This window comes from Monopterus albus, unplaced genomic scaffold (assembly GCF_001952655.1).
Source record: "Monopterus albus unplaced genomic scaffold, M_albus_1.0 scaffold98.1, whole genome shotgun sequence".
NCBI classification, from domain to species: Eukaryota; Metazoa; Chordata; class Actinopteri; order Synbranchiformes; family Synbranchidae; genus Monopterus; species Monopterus albus.
In genome coordinates this window covers 3,695,206-3,719,464 of record NW_018127978.1, presented here as the reverse complement: position 1 = coordinate 3,719,464, position 24,259 = coordinate 3,695,206, and the positions used below count along the sequence as shown (strand labels likewise).

The 24,259-nt window shown below is 40.6% G+C and overlaps 1 protein-coding gene across 1 annotated transcript in view; it reads left to right on the top strand.

Moving 5' to 3' along the window:
* lama5 (laminin, alpha 5) overlaps nt 1-24,259 on the top strand; it is a 124,594-nt gene that overhangs the window by 87,763 nt on the left and 12,572 nt on the right. Inside the window, exons 36-63 of the mRNA XM_020609069.1 lie at nt 502-646; nt 766-906; nt 1,630-1,791; nt 4,445-4,552; nt 4,793-4,876; nt 5,524-5,754; nt 6,289-6,402; nt 6,500-6,630; nt 6,811-6,891; nt 7,943-8,157; nt 8,414-8,514; nt 8,768-8,951; nt 10,610-10,750; nt 10,894-11,045; nt 11,179-11,289; nt 12,137-12,248; nt 12,892-13,065; nt 14,954-15,150; nt 15,236-15,352; nt 17,066-17,220; nt 17,441-17,570; nt 17,699-17,801; nt 17,927-18,040; nt 18,354-18,536; nt 18,775-18,917; nt 19,043-19,216; nt 19,516-19,655; nt 23,431-23,590. Of these exons, the coding sequence (XP_020464725.1) occupies nt 502-646; nt 766-906; nt 1,630-1,791; nt 4,445-4,552; nt 4,793-4,876; nt 5,524-5,754; nt 6,289-6,402; nt 6,500-6,630; nt 6,811-6,891; nt 7,943-8,157; nt 8,414-8,514; nt 8,768-8,951; nt 10,610-10,750; nt 10,894-11,045; nt 11,179-11,289; nt 12,137-12,248; nt 12,892-13,065; nt 14,954-15,150; nt 15,236-15,352; nt 17,066-17,220; nt 17,441-17,570; nt 17,699-17,801; nt 17,927-18,040; nt 18,354-18,536; nt 18,775-18,917; nt 19,043-19,216; nt 19,516-19,655; nt 23,431-23,590 (4,003 nt within the window). The remainder of the gene's footprint in view (nt 1-501; nt 647-765; nt 907-1,629; nt 1,792-4,444; nt 4,553-4,792; nt 4,877-5,523; nt 5,755-6,288; nt 6,403-6,499; nt 6,631-6,810; nt 6,892-7,942; nt 8,158-8,413; nt 8,515-8,767; nt 8,952-10,609; nt 10,751-10,893; nt 11,046-11,178; nt 11,290-12,136; nt 12,249-12,891; nt 13,066-14,953; nt 15,151-15,235; nt 15,353-17,065; nt 17,221-17,440; nt 17,571-17,698; nt 17,802-17,926; nt 18,041-18,353; nt 18,537-18,774; nt 18,918-19,042; nt 19,217-19,515; nt 19,656-23,430; nt 23,591-24,259) is intronic.

The following is a 24,259-nucleotide window of genomic DNA, read 5'->3' as shown; positions in this document are numbered from 1 at the left end:
GCTTACCACATTCTCTGCTTATCCCCTTCTGTCTTTGCTGTCTGTTGTCCTTTGTTTCTGTCTGTCTCTGTCTTCTCATTAGTCTGCAGTGAGGCATGCAAAGTACTTCAAATCACTCTCACACCCTGATACATACAGACACTTGTACATACACACAGGGGAATCTGTCAGCGTTGTCTGGACAAGACAAGGATGTGAATCTGAAAGCAGTTCTGTGTCTGAAGGCTTTCATTACTCAGGATTTTAGCACCTGGCACTAACACACATCCATACACACCACTCAGCTGCCGGTGGATCTCAGATAAAAATATTTCTGATCTGTAACATTTTATCTTGTATAAGACTGAACTGTTTGTTAGCACATAAAGCATAAAGGTCAACGGTGACAGAAAATTGTTTTCACAGATAAAGAGCTTTATATCCGATCAACATACAGTACCTGAACATATTGATTCTCAAACATTAATTGAGAAATGCTCTTTTTTTAAATTTTTTTTACAGATGTAAGAACAACATTGTAGGTCGCCAGTGTGACCGCTGTGCTCCTGGTTTCTATGGTTACCCCAACTGTATGCCATGTAACTGCAATGAGGCAGGGACTGAGGAGGAAGTGTGTGACTCCTTCACAGGACAGTGTCTGTGCAAGGTAGGCTGAAGCAACTCATACACACACACACACACACACACACACACACACACACACACACACACACACACAGAGAACCTTCTGTAGGTCGTAACCTGTTGTGTGTGCTTCTCCTATAGGAGAATGTCCAGGGTTCTCGCTGCGATCAGTGCAGAGTTGGCACGTTCCACCTGGACCCGACCAACCCAAAGGGCTGCACCAGCTGCTTCTGTTTTGGAGCCACTGACCGCTGTCGCAGCTCTGACAAAAGACGCACAGAAGTACTTGTTTGTTCTAATGGGGCTTTTGAGTCCAAATCCTAAGGGGAGGTCTGTTCTATCAAGAGAGAGTCATTATGTTTAATGTGAAGTTGAAAGGCCCCATGAACCATTGAGCTTATTTGACTTTTTATGATCACAGATGGGGTTAACATGAGCTGAACATTATCTTCAGAAGTTAGAACAGCTTTGGTTTTGTGCATCAGTGATTTTTGTATTTGGTTTTTCTGTGTTCCTTTCACTGGTTTCAAGTGGATTGGGTTCAGGTAGAAAAAGCTGATGTCATATACATATCTTTTATGAATCTTACCTTAGTATGTTTTTTCTAACCTTTAACTTTGATTGTTGGTTATTTAGCTAACAATATTTAATGTCATAGAGAAAGATCAACGATTTGAAGCCATATTTTCACAGACTTCACTAAACATGTCAGGCTTGCACTTGTAATGTACACAACTTCTACTAAGGGCAAGAAGATGTAGCCAAAATTCCAAAATGTTGCTATGAGCAATTCGTTTTTTGTTCTTATCTTCCTCCACAGTGTTTTAAATTTTAGGCTTAGATGCATTCAGTATTTGTACCTTTATTCTTCAGGTATTTTATTCATTTGGGAAGCTGTTAAATTCTTGTTGAGTAGTATATAATAGAAATTTGTGAAAAATTTATAAATTCCTCTTCTTTCAAGTGTTTGTTCTTTTCATCTCATCTCTTCTTCTTCTGCTGTAGATCATGGACATGGAGGGCTGGGTGCTGCTGGGAGCAGACAAACAGGAGGTACCAGTGGCAGTGTATCCTGGTCAGGACCTTGTAGAGGCCGACCTCAGTGATGTACCTGATGTATACCAGGATCTGCACTGGCACGCGCCAAAGACTTACCTGGGAGACAAGGTAAGGCTCTGAACAGAGGAGCCAGTGGAGAGAGGTGGTTTAGAGGTGGAGAGAGAGACAAGCAATTCTCTGCTTTACTTTAGGATTACTTTGTCTACTGACAGCCATGGTGGATTTACTCCTGTAATACTCATCATAGATATTCTGTCCACTGTATATAGTTTGTTCAAATACATTATAATGGAAAACAGCATTAATAGACAAATGTACCTAGTATGTCTTAGCTCTTTGACTAGTGACAATAAAGAGGCACAAACTGGTAAAATGTCACAATCCCACAGGGCGCGACTCTCACACCTACATTGCACAGACAGATGATGACACATCAGTGATCCAGAGGCGCAGACAGAGTGTTTGGATACAGATCAGTGTTTCATCTGTGTCAGCTTTAATGTGTGATTTTAGCCAGCATAATTTTACAGGGTGACATTTGGATTTAAATCCCAGACTGAGTCAGTTACACTCCATAAACTAGCATCATATGTAAGCTTTATCAGAACCTGTATGGTTACCACAGAAATGTAGGCATTTTATCCTTAAAGAGCCCATGGCTTGCTTTTCTGTGCTTTTTGACTTCTCCACAATGTTACAACGATGAATTATGATGACTGAAAGCTCAAAAAGCAAGGTGTACCTATGTTCTAGTACTTCTATGCAGAAGCAACTTGGTTTATACACATCTCATGAACTCTCGCTTGCCAAACTTTTTCCCAACTATGTAAAGTCTTATACAATAGTTTAAGGATTTCCTTGAATGGTCATAATCTCTAGGCAGTTGCACAGTCATGTGAGCTTGCCCAACATCCACCGGTGCCATTGTAAAAGTGACCAGTGACTGCGCCTGGTTTTGTGGAAATCTCTTTACCTCCTGCTGCTGCACCATGACCACAGGATGTGGAGACAAATACAGGGCCTGAGGTTACTGCATGTCCGGGAATGTTCCTGTACATGGACTCGCTGTTTTACCTGACCAGGTCTAACCTACAAGCAGCCGGCCTGTGAAGCCCCCGCAGCAGTTAGTGATCAGCTCATCAACGCTGGTTTCCCCCAGAGCACAATACCCGTTTGGTTTGACTGCTTGAGGCCAGTGTGTCTGCCTCATGTGATGTGTTGCTGGTTAACGAGCAGATTGATGACCCATGATGTTATTGTCAGTGCTACTCTACTTGTTGGAATTCATTCAGTGCAGCTGTATTCGAACATTATCTTAGCTAGCCTTACTAGCTTACTACAGTTATAACATATTAGAAATTGACAGAGTTGTGTTAAAAAACAAACACAGAGAGGAGGAGCTGTCCACAGATGGTCCGTCATCATGGTTGTTGTGTTTGTGAGAGAGAAAGAGAGCAGTGCACAGATGGACTAGGTGAATATGCGCTATGTGTGGCACTACAATGAAATAACATTTAACCTATTTAAAATAGAAAAAAAATTGAAAATAAAAATTGATATTGTGAAGGCTCACTACAAATAAATCAATGTATTGGAAACACTGCACTTGTGGATTTAGAGAAAGCGTACGACAGAGTGCCAAGAGAGTAGCTATGGTACTGTATGAGGATGTCAGGAGTGGCAGAGAAGTATGTCAGAGTAGTTCAAGATATGTATGAGAGGAGTACGACAGTAGTGAGATGTGCTGTTGGTCAGACAGAGGAGTTCAAGGTGGAGGTGGGGCTACATCAAGGATCGGCTTTGAGTCCCTTCTTGTTTGCTATGGTGATAGACAGGTTGACAGATGAGGTCAGACAGGAATCTCCCTGGACAATGATGTTTGCAGATGACATTGTGATCTGTAGTGAGAGCAGAGAGCAGGTAGAGGAACACCTGGAAAGGTGGAGGTCTGCTCTGGAAAGAAGAGGAATGAAAGTCAGTCGTGGTAAGACAGAATGCTCAGTGCATACAGAAAGCAAACGGTTTGGATAGGCAAAGAGCAAAGTCTGGCATGTGCACCCCCAACTTATAATCAAGAATGAAGACACAACAAGATGTCTTTGTGTGGAGAACACTGCGGCCTGCATACCCTCTGCCATATACTGATATCAGGTCACCAGACAGACAGCAACATAGAAGTGCGTGGCCAGCACAGAAATTTAAACTCACTTTCCTCTCTGCTGTGGAGTTTGGACAGTAGCTAGCCAATATCAAACATGAAAAGCAGCTTTAGATTAACATTGCACTTGATTTATACATGATTTGGTCAAATGTTCATCACACATGTTTGTTACCTGACCTGAAGGCTGAATCTTGTTCCTGGAGTAATGCCCTCACACTGCTGTTTTATCCATGGTTGTTGGCTGGGAAACGCTTTTATTGTGCTTTGTATTAAAACACTTTCTGTGCAAAGGTTTATGCATCCTAGGACTGATCCAGCATATTCCTCCAGGTCTTTTCCTTCTGGAAACAAAACCCAGTGTGTGTTATCAAAACAGTCTTACAGCACTGAGGTGGCATCCTCAGACTGTCCTGAGGATCTGTGGTCTATAAGCTGGAATAAGGGAAATATGGTGTGATTGTACTAGATGTGAAGATGGGATTGCTTTAAATGCTCCTGGGATATTTGTGTAGACTTGGTCTAGAACGTTGTTCTGTCTTGTTGGAAAATTTCAATTTTGGCAAAATATGGGCATGACCAGTTCTATCCCTGTTTGTCCAGGTCTCATCTTACGGAGGCTATCTGAGGTATCGGGTCTACACTCAGACCATGAGAGGTGATGTGTTGTCTCTGCCTGCAGAAGCCTCTAGGCCTGACATCATTCTCAAGGTACAAAATATAAACGTACATGCATATCATTGTAGTCTAGTTTAAAAAAAAAAGACCATTGTGGAAAAACACATTCTCACAGACCTGTTAGAACCAAGACACAAAAACACACAAATTATTAAAAAACAAACCCTTTTGTCTGTCAAGACCTTGTCTCATATGATACAGTATGAAACAGATCATAGACACTCTCTTATGCTCCACTGGGTTAAAAGTATTTCCTGTTTTTTCTGCCTGCAGGGCAACCAGATGACCCTGGTGTTCATAGAGAGAGAGTACTCCTCACCTGAGGAGCCTCACCTAGGAATACTTCATGTAGTCGAGGTAAAGTCACCTTTATATACAGTGCTGATTTGTAGAAGCTACAAACATTAAAAGATTTAAGTGGGAAGCTTACAGCCTGACTCATGCAGGCCAAGTAGCAGTGTGTTGGAGAGTTGGTACTGATTACCAGAGGGGAATCCTCTTTTCTTCCAGGATATGATGAGTCAAACGTGATATGGAAAGCAGAGACCAATTCACTGAGTGTGAAGATTTTGATGTGTGTACAGAACTAATCAGTCTAAGTCTAGGTGTGGTGGTTATAATCTGCCAGTGTACGTGACATTGTCCCCAGACTGTGTCCTTTATTTGACAGGAAATAACGATGATGAGTATTCTTACAATATTAGTTTATAGTGGTTTTGATAATGGCATTATTTTATAGGATTCATTTGAGCATTGGTGAAGAAAAAAACCCCAAGAATCTCAAACATTTAATCTTGTTTAAATAAGGCTACTTCAGTAGCCTCTGAATGTGCGCTTCTTTGCTCATTTGTTTTTTATGTGTAACTATGTGCCTGTATCTCCTTGAGGGGTCATTATAGAATATAGAATAAAGGCCAATCTAAAGCCTAACCCTACAGTAACTCCACTGATGATGGTTCCCTGCTCCTGCCTCTCTTCCTGCACTCTCCCTCCTCTTGTCACAGGGAAGTTTCCGTCACGCTCAGACCGGTAACTCTGTGTCTCGGGAGGAGCTGATGATGGTTCTGGTCAGTCTGGAGTCTTTACAGATCCGAGCTCTGCACTCCCAGTCTGCCCACTCGGTGTCGCTCCAGGGTGCTGTGCTGGAGGGCGCTGAGAGCCTACCCTCTGGTCGCCATGCCAACAATGTGGAGATCTGCATGTGTCCCGCCAACTACTTGGGAGACTCATGTCAGGTGAGGGACCACATCAGTTTTTGGGGTGATTGCTTTACTTCTGAGTCAGTATTACATTATTAATATTTTGCCACCTCCTCAAAGGAAGTTGTTTGTTAGTTTGCAAGATAGCTGAAAAAAAATCCCCTATTATTTGAATTTGATGTGAGGTTAGGAAAGAGGAACTGTAGTTTACATAGAATCATTTATTTATTTATTTTGAAGGATTTTACCACATGCAGAAGTCGTTTATGATTATAGCAGCTTTCATTTTTGATGGCATACGTGTAAGTTCTTGTTACATGTTGAACTGAACAGGGTTTTATAATCAAAAACAAAAATACTTATGTATGTAAAGCTGAAACAGACAGTTAATCATTAAATAGGTTTAGCTGACAGACATTTAATCATTAGTTACTTTGATAACCAACTGGTTGTTTTTATGCAAAAGGTCTCTAGTTTCTCAACTGTATCATCAGTGTACAATGTCATATACAGCAATAGTGGCACCCCTACACACACATCTGTAGTTTGATGTTTCTCTCCTCTCTTTAGAAATGTGCTCCAGGTTATTACAGAGATGCTATTGGCCTGTTTCTGGGGAAGTGTGTTCCCTGTAACTGTAATGGACACTCAGACCATTGTCTGGATGGATCTGGAATCTGTGTGGTGAGGAGCTCCATGAATCAGTCCTGACCTTTTTGTCATTATTGGTCTCTTTTGTAAGGTAAGTCACTGTCTGTTTTTTTTTTTGTCTATACATCAGAACTGCCAGCATAATACAGCAGGCGACCACTGTGAGAGATGCCAGGGTGGTTTCCTTGGCAACAATAGTCTTGATGGACAAGTAGTGTCATGTTCCAGTTGTCCCTGCCCACTGAGGGTCCCATCCAACAAGTCAGTACATTTTAGGATCTTTTTAAGTTTTCATCATTCCTTTTCTAAAAGTCTTCTCTCACCTCTCTTTCTCCTCACATACTGTATGTCACAATCTGTGCCTTTATCTTTCACATTCAGTTTTTAGAGTCTAGATAGATAATTAGTTTTACAGTAATTCCTGTTTCTCTCTGTCTGTAGTTTTGCAGTAGGTTGTGTGCAGAGAAACAACAGGATGCAGTGTCTGTGTATGCCGGGTTATGCTGGACCAAATTGTGAAAGGTAATCTCCGAAGCCTCTGACACAGTGTGGGTATGTTGTCAACAATACTCTACCCCAAACTTAAATGCAAGCAATAAAAATCCTTTTAAAGATCAACAGTTCCAGATAAATGAATTGTTGAAGTGCCTTTTGCCTTGACCTCTCAGTTTTATCTAATTATAGACCTGTCTCTCACTTCCCATTTCTTTCAAAAGTTTTAGAAAAGATTGTTTTTAAATTATTGCATGTTTTCTTCAAAGAGAACTTAATTTGTGAACTATTTCAAGCGAGTGTTAGATCTTGCCACAGTACTGAGTCAGCATTGTTAAAAGTTCACAGTGACATTGATGTTGGCAGTTGATGCTAAGATCCCTGCCGTGCTAGTACTCTTGGACCTTAAAGCAGCTTTTGATGCTGTGGACAACAGTGATAACAGTAAGGCCTCTAGCATCCATCTTAAAGTCAGATGTAAAGAATCTGGGTGTGATATTTGATAGGGATTTGAAGTTTGACAAACAGATTAATTCAATTCAACTTCATTGATATGATCAAGCACTTAGGTCATCTGGTCAGCTACTTTTACATGTCCCCAGATGTAGATCTTAGTGATAGAGTGACTATGCTTTTGCTGTAGCTAAGTTGTGTAACACTCTTCCACCTGAACTTCACTATATCACTGACCTTGCTCTGTTTAAATCCAAACTAAAGACTTACTTATTTACCATGGTTTTTGGTTCCTAGTAGAGTTTTGTCAGTTTTATGGGTGTTGATCACTTTTATTTGTCTCTATGTTGTTTGCGTTTTAATGTTGGACTATTGTATTTGTTTTTATATTGCTTATTTTAGCAGGTGTATGTAAAACACTTCCATCAAATTCTTGTTGTTTTTAAGTGCTACTTAAATAAAGGTTAAGTTGAGGTGAGTTATTAAAATCTCCATATAAAGTTAATTTGGATACTTGAACATCAGGTAATGATGATGATGATAAATTCTGATTTTCTATAAGTGAGTCAAAGAAAACATACAGTACATTCATACAGTTTGCTGTAGATAAATGTTATTAACTACACAGGTGCGCCCCTGGTTTCTACGGCAACCCGATGGTACTTGGTAGCAGGTGTCAGCCATGCCATTGCCATGGCAACACAGACACCAACATGTTGTTCACTGATTGTCACCCACTGACCGGAGAGTGTCTGAGCTGCATTCACAAGACAGCTGGACCTCACTGTGACATTTGTGCACCTGGTTACTATGGAGACGCCATCACCACCAAAAACTGCACCAGTGAGTTCAGCTTCACTCTCCACAGATGAATCAACACAAGAATAAGCTCATTAGAGGCATTCAGTTGTTTATTTGATCTGACTCTTAGGTTGATGCTAGACATAGATGCTCCTTACTGTTTGACTCTTCCTGGTCTATTCAGAGAGTCCCAGAAAAAGAGCGTTAAACTGAAGCTACTGGTAACAGTGTGATGGATTCAGTTGTTAAAAGATTTCTCAGAAAATTAAAACACTGTGTTCATGTTGTTGTCACACAGAATGCAGCTGCTCTCAGTGTGGCACTGAGTCATGTGACCCTCACACTGGACAGTGTCGCTGCAAACCAGGAGTGACTGGACCACAGTGTGACCGCTGTAATGTAAGTGCTGCATGTGTGAGGTTCTTTTTTCCCTGTCTTTCCCATATTTCACATTCATTTTAGATCCTAAATTTCTAAACTGAAAATATAAATCTGTCACACTTATTTACAAACAGCCTGCAAAGACGTTGGAGGTATCTACCTAAAACGAGAGGCAGATCTGAACACAAATGTAGATACCCAAATGTGAGGGTCTCTGCACTGATTCTCACCTGATGCCTCGAGCTCAGTCGGTTGTCCTTTTGCTCTGTAGGATGGCTCATTTGGTTTCGACTCGTGCTCTGGCTGCCGTCAGTGTGACTGCGATGCCTCAGCAGCTCTCGTCAAGCCATGTGACCCTCATAGCGGTCAGTGTGCCTGCCAGCCCGGAGTCAACGGACCCAGCTGCAAACAGTGTGCCCCTGGATACTGGGACTACGGACCTAATGGATGCAGGAGTGAGTGAATGCATGACATACAGACTGTATGTCTGTACAGACATAGAACAACACTGTATGATAATATTGATGTTTGAAGGCAAAAAGAGTGAATGGTCAGCACAATGCTCGTTATGCAGGGTCTTTCAATAACATATGTAATGGGCTATATAGCAGATGTGGGATTAGGTCACACATGTGCAAGTCATAAGTAAGTCTCAAGTCCCAAGTTACTGTTGTGAGAATCAAGCAAACTGAGTCAAGCAAGTCACAAGTCAGGTCACATGAAATTCTGATGATGTTATGGGAACATCACCTATTTAAGTGAAACGTTCACAGGCCTCCTCTGATTATTATTTATGCATTTGTAGGTTATAAACTAACCGTTTAATTAAGAGACATGACTTTCACCGCTATCAGGAACTCTTCTCAATAAAATGGTAATTGATTCAAAGCCTGATCTGATGTAAGCAAACAGCTTACATCAGATCAGCACACAAAATTGATAATGGATGTGTTAGATTTACAGTTCGTGTGCGAATGATATGCACTGACAGTAACTAATAGTATTGGTGGCAAAGAAGCATTGGAGTGCCCCTCAGATTTTACTTACAGCCCCATAAAGATGGCCGGCCCTGTTTGTGAGTTAGTGTCAGATGAAATTGGATGATGTTGCGGTCGTGTCGCACATTTTTGTGCTGTAGACTTTACATGCTGCTGTTCTCTTCTTACTGCTGTCATTGACAACATAATCCTTGAATCCATATTTTGTTATTTGTGGACTATACACCACTATAGCTGCATCTTGTGACCTGTGTTGCCCTCTACTGGTCTACCGCCTTCTGGTAGGTTGCCAGGTTTGCATGCGTTGGACTACAGATCACCCAATTGTGTTTCAAAAACAAAACATAACTTCTAAATATCTAGAAAAATGCAAATATTTAATTTAAAAAGTGAAGTAGTTTTGAGTCATCTGTCTAAAATCTAAGTCAAGTCTAAAATCATGAATTCCAAGTCTAAGTTGGGTCTTTTACAGTGTTTGTCAAGCAAGTCTCAAGTCCTTAAATTTGCCACTTAAATGTGACTCGAGTCAACTCATGTGACTTGAGTCCCCCTCCTCTCCTACAGTATATGGTATTTTCTTTTATTTATTTCATTTGTATTTTACATATTGATCATTTTGTAGAGCTCAGTTTTTCCAGTTTCACATACATTTTGTTGGCAGTCATCCCTTTGGAGGGTTCGTCTTATTCCATGGCCGTTAGCTTTCTTGCTAATAGCCAAACCTTTTTTGATTCTGAGATGCATCCTTTCCAGTGGGTTTATTAGCATTTTGCCCAGGTAAAAGAGCAATCAAGTCTTTTTTTTCAAAGCAGTCAGAAAATTGTTTTTATACAGCATCCCTGCAGTGTAAATATAAGTGCCCACATATTATGCATTCCAACCAGTAGTAGTAGTAGTAGTAGTAATAGTAGTGGGGGTAATAGCGGTAGTAGTAGTAGTAGTAGTAGTAGTAGTAGTAGCGGTGTTAGCAGGAATAGTAGATGCTAAATTGTAGCTTTCATGGCTGAGTTGCTTCTTTTATTTATTCACACTGGGACACAAAATGGTTCTAATAAAATAAAACCAACCCATTTGTTCTGTCTGTGTTTTTGTTTCCTACCGTCCTAACCCTTAAGAGTGTAACTGTAGAGGAGGTCGCTGTGACCCCCGCACAGGAGAGTGCCACTGCCCTGACGGCATGACAGGAAAGCAGTGTGACACCTGCATACAGCAGTACAGTATGCCTGTAGAGCACCACCACGCCATGCACTGTGAACGTAAGTCACATATACTGTATAGTAACAACAACTGAGGGGAAAACGTTAAATATGCTGGAAAATGAGGTATAAGAACAAAAAAAAAACCATTTGTTAAAAAGTGTTAGGAAGGAAAGCCATTACAAGTGTGTTTTCCTCTGCAGCGTGTGACAGCTGTGTCATCGTCCTGTTGGAGGATCTGGAAAAGATGACCGACGACTTCGACTCCGTCGCCGCTCGGCTGAGCACGCTCAACGCCAGCTCCGTGGCTTGGGCTGAGCTGGACAATCTCAGCAAGTCTGTGGAGAACATTGCTGTGAGTGTCCTCACGCAAACACACAGATATGAACAAACATGTTTTCAGCCACCAGAGCAATGTGGAACACACACTCACTGTTGTGCCATGTTGCAAGCATGTATTAATGACACTCTTTTTCTCATTGTTGTAGCATGCCATAGATAACTACAACAGCACCCTGGAAGAGAGCAGGAGTCAGGCCGACATGATAGATGCTGAAATCATAAATATCAAGGATGACATTGATGAACTGCAGGACAAGGTGGGTTCACTGAGTCCAACACAGACTAAATACAGACATAAATCAATGCTTTAATCCTTACTTGAACTACTGAATCCACTTCCACGCCAAAATGAGCTTATTTCTGACTGAGTCGGTGTAGCTCCGTGTAGTTCCGAGTGAGGAGCAGTGTTCCTTGCTCAGTAGCACAGTGTTTGTGTTTACTGGTCCAGAGCGAGCCAAGAAAAAAGCACAAAACAAATTCAGCTTCTGTTGGAACTGGTCAGTGGTCTAAAATGTCTACATTAGGTTGTATGAATAAATCATTCAATACTAATATTTTATTTGTACATAATTAACATTGTGGCAAGATTCTCCTCTTAAGATAAGTCTTTAATATCTGTCACAGTATGGGGTCACATACTCAAGAATATGTTGGGTTTTTTTTTATTTTAGGATTTTGTTACTGGATGTTTTAACACTTTTGTAAATACTGATATTGATATGTTTGAAATGTTGTGATATTTGTCCACATCACTCACCTCTACCTTTTTGGTACATAATATGTTTAGTCCCGCTGGAAGAACAAAAAACTGCCATAATGAATCATTTTATTGATAAATGCAGCTGTTATAACATCAGTGTGCTCATTTTTGCTTTTCTTGCAGGTCATTTAATTGAATGTAACTGAAATAACATATTTTTCTTACTTGTGTGAGAAACATAAGTAACACTTAACACAGTAACACAGTTTTTTATGCCACTCCAAATCTATTTCAACTTTCATCAGGAACACCGAGGAAGGCAGTTTCTCCTCTATCATCATAAAATTATAAACTTGTGAAATTTAGTTTTTATTTAAACTTAACTGTGCTGTTTTTTTCCTCAGGCAAAAGTGATGACTGACAGGGTTGTTGACCTGAATGATAGTACGGCTAACACACACCAGAGAGCACAAGATCTTCTGTCCCTCATTAACAACATGACCAAGGCTATAAACGGTAGGACACAGGACTATACGTGCAGTCAGAAATCCGTTTAAAAACATAATAACAGAATGGTGTAATACAAAACCCAGATGGACAGGTCAAATCAGGGACGATGCTTGTTCACTTCCAAAGGAGCCAGTTAAAATGGTTCAGACATCTGATCAGGATGTCTCCTGGGGACCTTCCACTGGAGGTTTTCAAGGTAGACCCAGAAAATACTGGTGAGATTATGTATCTCATCTGGTCTGGGATCCCCTAGGACAAGCTGCATCACCGGTATTAAGACAGAAACCAAGAGTGATTTTTCCATGTGTACATTTTTAAGTATTATTTTGATACGTACCTGTGAAAAAATAAGTAAGTTGTAAGTATATTTTGTCTAAAAATAACGTAATGTCAAAACTCCATTAATCTGTTAGCGATCTGATGTGAAGGCGCTTTAAGAAACTAAAAGAGACCTCAGTAGTCAGCAGAGAAAACCTACATTTGGATCTTCGTCAGAGAAATACATTTCCAGATCAAAAGTCCTACTTTAAAATATTAGACGCTTACGTTATTACAGTTCTACAAAGTGACTTGCACACGTCTACTGGTCGTCATCTAAACCTCCAACAATCAATTTGTGATTGTTTGTGCTGCCCTCCCTTTTCCGCAGATATCATCCTGATGGCCAACAGGTCATCTCTGAATGACACAGACGGAGAGCAGGACACTGAAGACGAGGAGAAGATGATGAGGGAGATACAGGACATGCTGAGGGAGATGAGGGACAGGAGCTGTGTGGGACAGAAGAAACTGGCCGACAAGGAGAAAACTGAGGCACAGAAATGTATGTATATTTGCTCAGAGAAATACATCCACACACAAGACACTAACAGATACATTTGGACTCTTCCTGCACACTTGACATGTCAATTTTACAGCAGTTTCTTCATTTTAGATGTGATTGCTTTGATAGTAGAGGTTGTTCTGTGATTCTTTGTTTAAGTCTGCTTTTGTAGCCTAGATTCTAGAAGTGGGAAGGCAAAGTGTATCCTATGAATAGGTAAATGCAGAGAAATAGGCTTGTTTTTCCTGTATAACAGTACACTTGTTTACACAGGAATTGATATTTGTGCATTTAATATTTTTTGTCAAGGTTCTAAACCTGATATTAGAGCTGCCATTATTGTCACATTATGGATGTTTGATAACATTTTGTTTGTTGCCCTTTATGTTACTGCATGTACAGTGTCTATCTTATTAATTAACAGGGCTAATACAAGAATAGAGCAGAGTTTTAAGAGTTTATGAGCCAAGTGGAGCCAAATGGAGATATGGGACAGTTAGACATTCATCATTGCCATGAGAAGCAAAGCAAAATTAACTGAAGGAAACTGTGGTGTGGACTGTGAAGGCCCAGTCATGCTCTTAGGTCACATCTTTGTGCATGGGTTGAGCTGTGCCTCCCCAAATAATTCACTTCATTTGACGTTGCGTGTTTTTCTAAAATGAATCATTTTATTTCTTGCCGTTTGTCATTCGGTAATGTTAAAAGTGATGAGACAAAGTTAACCTGTGATACATTGTTTTATAAAATATCCTTTATCTGGCATGGGTTGTATGTTGTTTGAGACATGCATTGTCCTACCTGTTGCTGATGTGGTTCTCCTCTGAGCAAAAGGGGGAGTCTAGGATGTAAACTTAATTATATACAATGGGTGTGATACGTGGTTAGAACCAACTCATCTGGGTTCATGGGGGAGATCAAAACTTGTCTTAACTGCACATGTGATTTCATATAAATGATATTCTTAAATTATGTAAAGGGAAGTATTATTGTCATTTAGAGTGATGAGTTATCTATCGTTAATATTATCTTTGTAAATGTCTGTTCTTTGTCTGGCCAGACAGGTATAAATGTTCCCTGGAGGTTTGTTTGTGTGCTCACTGCTCACTCATGTAGCCAGTTTTTGATTTGGACCTCTGTTCATGGGAGGCAAGAAGCAAGCTATATTTTTTTGCCTTGTTAAACTTGTTTGCACCTGACTTACCATGAAGAGTTTTCATGGACATTGAGTTTGGGTGAATAAAACCCTTGGGTCTCTTGTGCCTGACTGGGCCTTCACATAATTCATAATGGATGGATAGATGTTGATGTAAATTCTAGGAGATGTGATTTGGTTTGCTCTGACCCACGTTACCTGAAAGGACAGTGGGTCACTACTCATCTATCCAGTAGTAGAACTGCTTTTAACTACATAGAACCTATGGACATAGGACATGATCTGCCTAGAGAAAACAGGCAGTTTTTGATTGTTAGAACAATATAATATGTTTGTACATTAAGCTTCCAAGGATGAATTAAATGGTTGGACTGCTGAAGTTAGATAGAAAAAGTATTTTTGAGATTTCAGTTGCTGTGTGTTATATCTTTATTGTTGGTCTTCTTTTTTTAACTTTTGACAATGGCCAAAGAAATGAGCATCTGTTCTTTCAGTGCATATATTACACATCTACACACATGTAACTTTTCATAGTGCTAGCCATCCTTGAAAATTGTACATAGTGTTAGATTCTGGGTGCAGGAAGTTTAAAAGCAAGCTTCTAATGTAATTTGCTAGTGTACATTATCTAAACTAATGTAAACTGACACAAATTCACTTTTTCAACAACAAATGATGGGTGTGATCATATCCTTAAGATCGGTGTCTCTGGCTCACTGTGTCCTCTGCTAGTGTTGGACCGCGTTAACAAGGAGCTGGCAAACCGTCAGGTAGAAAACAGTGACCTGGCCAAGGCCATCAGAGACCGGCTGGCTCGTTTGCACTCTGAAATGATGGACCTCCGAGACGCCCTCAATGAAGCTGTGAACAACACGGCCAGAGCTGCAGAGATCAACAATGTCAATGAGAAAACACAGGAGGATAACAAGGTGATCTGCAAGTCAACATGAACATTCAAGAAAGAGTAGCTGTCAGTGAACAAAAGTGTGTAATATTATACTGTTTCTGTCTCAGAGGAAGATAGAGGACCTGCTGTCCAAGCAGAAGGAGGTGACTGACCAGTTAAATATGATTGAAACCGATGTCGCCCAGGTCGATGATGTGCTGTCCATGCTGCAGGACTCCAAAGAGGTTAGAAGAAGCATAAGCACAGATTTGAAGATATAGCTCAAATTCCGCCTGATGTTCAAACTCTAATGATCTAGGGGCTCAGTTTTCCTGCAACAGAATGCAGCACTAAAGTTGTGTCTAAATTCCATGCACAAGGCACATATGGATGTGTTCAGTGGTGTTTTGCAGTTTTGGTGACCACAGACGCAGCCAGGCTTTACTAGGCACATTGTGGATGAAAGGCAGAATACATTATTATATGCCCAGTCAGACCAGCTCCTCTCCTTTCCTTTAAAGAGCAGGGTGGAAACCTGACTGACTGATGTCACTGATGTCAAGACACGTAATTATATGAGAGGAAATATTCTGTACCTGTATCTTCTTCTCCTTCCAGTTATGTTCTCCATTCCTAGATTGACAGTGACAAAACTATTTTTGTAGAAAAATTACACATAAATATTTACTCAGTAGTCTGCTAATATCACTGACCAGTGCATCACCGATTATGGTGAAAAGGAGCACACAGCCAGCGATGCCCACTGTGTCGCCCACTTTATCTCCATCTACAGCTGCTTTCAAAGCTGATCAAACCAGCATAAAATGCAAAAACAGACAATTTATATCCCTACGATTATAATGAAGGTATGTCTGTGTGCAACTTGTTCATTTAAAGAAACTAACTTGACAATCATGGAGACGTCTCCAGGGTGTTATTTATCTTGGCCCATGACCTGCTTTCACATGTTATGTCCCAAACATGACTGTTGATCACCTCTGGCTGTATCCTGGTGTGTTCTGACGAGCAGCACCACTGTTTGACCATATTCATGTATATAATCACATAATGAGGACTAGTTTATTTCTTATTTAAAAATAATCTTCATGATATGCAATACATCTCTGCTCAGACTACTACCCAAATGACCCAGTCTCGGATAAAGCGGACAAAGATGGATGGATGGATATGCAGTATATTATTCAGAGTTAATTCCAGCAGAGCAGTTGTGGATTTAAGGGTTTATTTTAAGTTGGTGTGTCCAATAAAATACATGTGGGTACCTGGCCTAGTGCTTCCCAACCTATACGCTGGTCAAGAAAATTGCAAATACACCTGCAGCAGTGATAAGAGCTGCTCTGAGCAGGTGTTATCTTTATGGTCATTTCAGGTCAGAGTTAGTGCATTCATTCATAGCAGGAAAATGGAGCTGTACATAATTGCAAGGAAGACTGCATAACCACTGTGATTGAAGTGACACAGAAAATGTGCTGGCAGGAAAACAGAGCCATGAGTCTAATGAGGAGGGCCTTCACATCTGCCTCGAAGAGCCAGAAGAGCAACATTCTTAGATATTCTTGTGAATATTTTAATGAGCTTGCCAGGACATTTTTTATATATAATCTGCAAGTCACTGTGAAAGCAGAATGTGTTCAAAACATCAACACAATGAATTATGTATATACCCAAATCATGAACACAAACTCACTTTTTTGTTCGATTCTTCGATAATTTTAAGGAAATGTTTACACAGTTAATAATCCACTTTCATTTTATTCTCATTTCTTGTGCAACTGGGATCAATAAGTTGATTTTCCATTTAGTTTCTGAAGTTATATAGTTGGATTTTGCCTTCATTCATAGTGACACAGACATGAAATACAGAGAGATCTGAAATCAGACTGGAGATATTGTGGTTCTATGCATATGTCTCTTAAACACTTGCCGTGTTGTGCTAGGAGTACGAGAGGTTGGCAGCCCAGCTAGACGGTGCCAGGACCCCACTGGAAAAGAAAGTGCACATGTTTGCTGGGACCTACTCCAAGATTCCCCTGGTAGAGGCGGCTGAGAACCATGCTGAGCTGCTGAATGCTTTAGCCATGAACCTGTCCAGGTGAGAGATTGGTTGGCTGCCTAGCTACAACTATATCATGTTTGTAAATCTGGTAGATGAGGCAGACAGACGCACTTATCTACCAGACACTGGACAAACCTCATCAGGTAAATAATATCCTAAGTTAGTATTGGAGAAGACTGGTTTTGCTAATATAATGCGTTTATTTTATATCATGAATAAAAATAAACATTGGGTTGTTGCCTTTGTATGTTGGCAGTTTGGTTGCAGAAACTAAGAAGGACAGAGTTGTAGATGTCACACAAGCCTACAGCAGGATTGTCAACACCATCGCAGAGGCAGAGGAGGCTGCCAAGATGGCTGACAAGGCTGCTAACATCACTTTGGAGGTACAGGACCCACACACAGTCACTTATAGTTTGTATGGGAATGCATGCATGCACAAATGAAAGTACAGTACTTTCACTGACCTTAAATTGTTTGTTTGTGCCTGGCTTGTAAAATTGTGTGTTTTTAGAACATAAAGGATCAGGACCTCGGTCAGATGGCTGATTCTCTGAAGAAACACAGCGTGGACCTAAAGGATGAAGTCGAAAAGCTAAATGATCAACTCAACAACAGTAAACACACATCATTACACTGTTACATCATTGTTTTTATTCAAGTGATTTATATAATGGATGTCATGAAATGAAGTACAGTAGTTGAAGTGTTTGTTTTTGTTTTTCCTTTCTCTGCTGCACAGAGCTGAAGCCCCAGCTAGAAGATGCTCGGAGGCGGCTGAATGACTCCAAAACCAAACAGGTTCAAGTGATGAAGAAACTGGCAACGGTTCAGAGCAACCTAAACTCCACCACAAGTACGCACATGCAACACATTCACACAGACTCTTCCTATTTGTGTACTGATAAACAACTTGTTAATCAATACACAGTACAGTTCAGTCCCTAGTCCCAGCAGTACGCATTATACTAACAGTACATATATTATTAAAATTTAGAGAACATTTTAAAAATCTCAAATGTGAATCATTTCTATAAGATTAAATGAAAAGTACTAAAAAAAACCTTTTAGCAGGATCACAGTACATTAATGTTCTAATAAATATACATCATTTAATAATATGATTATTAGTATTTGTATGTTCATCTTTCTTTCTCTGTGATGAGCAGATGTAAGTCAGGAGATCAGTGAGGCGAAGCAAGCAGCGGATCTGGCAAACACCACAGCCACCCAAATCAACGATGCCTTGCGTCCCATTAAAGAGCAGCTGGACCGATGGCAGCAGACCTACAGAGATGCTAACATCAGCAATGACGACATCAGCAAGGCCTTGATGGAGGCCAACAAGACTGGTAAGAGCATGTGAATGCACCAGCAAACAGCTTACAATTATAGAGCCGACAGCCTCCGAGGGTTTTTTGATTTTCTCTGTGTTTGTTCCTTTTTATCCTGTGTTTTCTACACATTTATCATATTTTGATGAGCAAGTAATTGTTTGAGTCAGAATTAAACCAATAATGCCAAACATTTTCTAGTACCACCTCTTAAATGTCATTATTTTCAGCTGAGTCACTTTGCCCTTCTCTGTAGTGCACGAGCTGGGTACCTCGATTCCTACACTCCTAACAAAGTTGGATCAGCTACAGAATCACTCCATCCACATGCCCAACATCTCTGAGAACATCAACCGCATTCGGCAGCTCATACAGCAGGCACGCAACGCTGCCAGCAAGGTACACACAACCGCACTGAAAAAAGAAGCAAAAACAACATCTGAAGTTGGAATTACAAACATGTTTTTCCAGCACCTTCACGTGTTTTTTTTATTGCATTGTCTCCTCCTCTTTCCCCCATACAGGTTAGCGTGCCGATGAAATTTAACGGGGCCTCTGGTGTCCAGGTTCGTACTCCACCTAACCTGGCTGACCTGGCTGCCTACACCTCCCTGAAGTTCTACATCACTCTGCCGACACAGGACAAGCAGCAGGGCAACAGTACCCGACAGTTCATCTTCTACCTCGGCAACAAGGATGTAAGCATTCACGTCGACATAAAGGCCATTTTGTTTGGTGGTTTATTGTATATATTGAATCTCCTTTTTGTGAAATTACAATGGTCAGTGGTAAATCATGATGATCATGTTTACGTTATTGTTGTAAATGTAGTTTTTAAGTATATTCAAATTCTTATGTTTGTTTAAGGTTACAGAACGTTCATTTGATGTACACACTTTTCCAAAGTGACTAACATCCAGTAAGGGCTGTGTATGGATTTGCGTGGGCTAACCTGTGTGGATTTTGTATTCCATTACTGTTTCTGTGATACCTGTAGTCCATTAAGGAGTATCTGGGCATGGTGCTGGATGGGCAGCGACTGCACTGGTTCTTTAACGTAGGAGGAGAAACTGCTGAGGTGGAGATGCCTGAGGATGTTCAGTCCAATGGAAACTTCAACAATGTAGTCTTGGAGAGGTAAGATGTGCACACACACACTAAAATCTATATATAATGCCTGAATATGTGATGACATGGTTCCATACACATTTTTGAAAATGGCTTTCAGTGATATTTTGTCTTTACTTCATTTTATTGCTGATTTGTTCTTGTTAAAATAATGAAATGTCATTTTCCTTTCAACTTGAAAGAGAATAATCACTGAAATGTACAAAGACTGAAAACACAATGGGTCTCATTCACCAACCATTCTTAGAACAAATTTGTTCGTAAAACTCATTTACGAATTTTTCAGAAAGATTCTGGCATTCACCAATGTTTTCTTATCTGGAATTTGTTCTTGTGTAAGAACAGAATCTACACACACTCAGGAGCACACTGACACACATTTGACTGCTGACATGTTTGTGTGAAATAACATTTATTTACAAGATTTAAGTTACAACAACAGTTTTGTCATTTAGTATTTCTTTAGTATATTTCCCATTATTTTACAAAGCAGCACACCCAAAAGTGATGTGTAATTGAATTAATTAATCACTTTTTATTGGCCAAGTATGTTAGACACAGAAGGAATTTGTTTCAGTACAGAACCAAGGCAGCCATCTGTGGCACCAACTCACACACACACGCATACACACACCGATGGTGGCGCTGTCCTTATAAGGTGCTGACCTGATCATCAGGAGCAACTTGGGGTTCATTGTCTTGCCCAAGGACACTTTGACTGGGGAAAACAAGAATCAAACAGCTGACCTTCCTGTTAGGGGACGACTGCTCTATCTCCTGAGCCACAGCTGCCCCAGTGCGCTGGTCCAGCTCAGATAACTCTGGGCCAGCGTCTCTCTTCTGTGTTTGTTTTGTTGCCTCAGAGTTGAGATCAAACCATCTTTTTAATTCATCAGTTTGTGCCGTTCTCCTTATACCACGTGGGCTATGAAAAAGTTGCCAAAACAATCCACCGCTCGTTCATCTTGTTGGGCTACTTTTCCATGGCCCACCCTGTACAATGTTCACTGAATGAGAAAGAGCATCCCATGCATCTTTTTATTTTATTTTATATCCACTACTGATGCTACTAAATATGACAGTTCAATTGCTGTTCTCCACTTCATCACTACTCAGGTCGTTCTTCAGTTTGGAGTTCATTGATCCACCGTCTTTTTGTTGTAGAATTCCTGGCTTTCTCAACTTCTCTTTTCACTGAAAAAAGAAGCAAAAACAACATCTGAAGTTGGAATTACAAACATGTTTTTCCAGCACCTTCACGTGTTTTTTTTATTGCATTGTCTCCTCCTCTTTCCCCCATACAGGTTAGCGTGCCGATGAAATTTAACGGGGCCTCTGGTGTCCAGGTTCGTACTCCACCTAACCTGGCTGACCTGGCTGCCTACACCTCCCTGAAGTTCTACATCACTCTGCCGACACAGGACAAGCAGCAGGGCAACAGTACCCGACAGTTCATCTTCTACCTCGGCAACAAGGATGTAAGCATTCACGTCGACATAAAGGCCATTTTGTTTGGTGGTTTATTGTATATATTGAATCTCCTTTTTGTGAAATTACAATGGTCAGTGGTAAATCATGATGATCATGTTTACGTTATTGTTGTAAATGTAGTTTTTAAGTATATTCAAATTCTTATGTTTGTTTAAGGTTACAGAACGTTCATTTGATGTACACACTTTTCCAAAGTGACTAACATCCAGTAAGGGCTGTGTATGGATTTGCGTGGGCTAACCTGTGTGGATTTTGTATTCCATTACTGTTTCTGTGATACCTGTAGTCCATTAAGGAGTATCTGGGCATGGTGCTGGATGGGCAGCGACTGCACTGGTTCTTTAACGTAGGAGGAGAAACTGCTGAGGTGGAGATGCCTGAGGATGTTCAGTCCAATGGAAACTTCAACAATGTAGTCTTGGAGAGGTAAGATGTGCACACACACACTAAAATCTATATATAATGCCTGAATATGTGATGACATGGTTCCATACACATTTTTGAAAATGGCTTTCAGTGATATTTTGTCTTTACTTCATTTTATTGCTGATTTGTTCTTGTTAAAATAATGAAATGTCATTTTCCTTTCAACTTGAAAGAGAATAATCACTGAAATGTACAAAGACTGAAAACACAATGGGTCTCATTCACCAACCATTCTTAGAACAAATTTGTTCGTAAAACTCATTTACGAATTTTTCAGAAAGATTCTGGCATTCACCAATGTTTTCTTATCTGGAATTTGTTCTTGTGTAAGAACAGAATCTACACACACTCAGGAGCACACTGACACACATTTGACTGCTGACATGTTTGTGTGAAATAACATTTATTTACAAGATTTAAGTTACAACAACAGTTTTGTCATTTAGTATTTCTTTAGTATATTTCCCATTATTTTACAAAGCAGCACGCCCAAAAGTGATGTGTAATTGAATTAATTAATCACTTTTTATTGGCCAAGTATGTTAGACACAGAAGGAATTTGTTTCAGTACAGAACCAAGGCAGCCATCTGTGGCACCAACTCACACACACACGCATACACACACCGATGGTGGCGCTGTCCTTATAAGGTGCTGACCTGATCATCAGGAGCAACTTGGGGTTCATTGTCTTGCCCAAGGACACTTTGACTGGGGAAAACAAGAATCAAACAGCTGACCTTCCTGTTAGGGGACGACTGCTCTATCTCCTGAGCCACAGCTGCCCCAGTGCGCTGGTCCAGCTCAGATAACTCTGGGCCAGCGTCTCTCTTCTGTGTTTGTTTTGTTGCCTCAGAGTTGAGATCAAACCATCTTTTTAATTCATCAGTTTGTGCCGTTCTCCTTATACCACGTGGGCTATGAAAAAGTTGCCAAAACAATCCACCGCTCGTTCATCTTGTTGGGCTACTTTTCCATGGCCCACCCTGTACAATGTTCACTGAATGAGAAAGAGCATCCCATGCATCTTTTTATTTTATTTTATATCCACTACTGATGCTACTAAATATGACAGTTCAATCGCTGTTCTCCACTTCATCACTACTCAGGTCGTTCTTCAGTTTGGAGTTCATTGATCCACCGTCTTTTTGTTGTAGAATTCCTGGCTTTCTCAACTTCTCTTTTTTGTTTCTACATGAGATTCCTGTGCGCACACGGCCCTGCAGTCTCATGCCCTTTTATGGGCACTGGCAGGGCATTAACCTATGCTGATTAGGAATGACTGACACAGGCTTTCAGCTTACAAACACATGGGATTCATCAGTATAACACCAGTGTGAACAATTCTGTGGTTTAAGATCAAGTTCATGAATCAGACATAGACTTTTCCTAGGGCTTTTCTTAAGAACAAACTAAGAACAGATTTTAAAAAAACACTTAGGAAAATGCTGGTGAATGTGGCCCATGGTTTTTATACCTGGATATTGTATCCTGGTTTTCTTCAGCCTGCTTTATCACCATACAGTGACTGGAGATTTCCTTTTTGAGAAAGGTTGCCAGTCCACATTTCCTGTGTGTTTGTGTTGTTTTATCACAGTTAAAGCAATGTAATGAGCTTTTTATATGTCCAGCATTGCTCTAAATGCTATTTCAGAAACACATTCAATACACTGATAAAACAGTATAATTATGATTCAGTGTTATGCTCCTGTTTGTGACAAGACATCAGCTGTCAGTATCTGTTAAGCTTGTGCACCAGTGTGCATGTCTGTGTCTCTGCCATTGCCTGCATCTTTTTATCATGCATATGTGGTTGTGTTCCCCTGGACCTTCTCCTTATTATCTACTTCTCTGTCTGACGGAATGCAGGATCCTTCAGTATGGTCAAATGTCCATATCTTCAGAAGCCACCGAGGGGGACAAAAGAGTCACCAAAGCTCATGCGGAGGCTACAGGAGATCAGGGTCTACTCAACCTCTTGACTGATGACACAGTCTTCTATGTGGGAGGATACCCGGCAACATTCACAGTAAGTACATCGAGGATTGTGTCCTTCTCTTGTGGGGTGGACTCAATTACTCCCAGCAGTTATGAGAGAATATAAAATATTGTAACGGCCTCCCCTGGTGGGGAGAAGCTAGTCTAAACTACAGCTAGACTGGGCAGCTAATCTAGCTAGCGGGGTGCTAGCACCTAGTCAAATCACGGACACAGACACCAAAAGACTTTCCTTTACATTGCCTTTTTATCAGGGCGACAGGCACGTATAACAGTTACAGAACTCAAACATCAGCAGAACACAAAAACCCCTCTGTTTCTTCCACACTTCTCTCTCTTCTCCGATCTCGCTTTTCTCACGCGCACACACTTCCTGGTTCCTCCCCCTAGCCCTCCCATTGGCTGGAACAACACAGCACATGCTAGAACATCACAGACAGGATACCCCACAACCCACATCAGCATTAAACCCCGGTAGCCAGCACAGCCACCACAATATGTTGTATTATTGTTGTTCCACTGCTGCTCTTTAGTGGCATCATGCAAGTGTCCACATGTAAAAAAAAATTGAACTTTTAGCTCCCTAGGAGTGATCACATAGAGCACTGAAATAATTAGAGGCCATAAAATGAACAATTTGGCTGCAACTAACATTTCTTTTATTTACTGACAACTCCAATAACCTGAAAGCCTTTGTGGG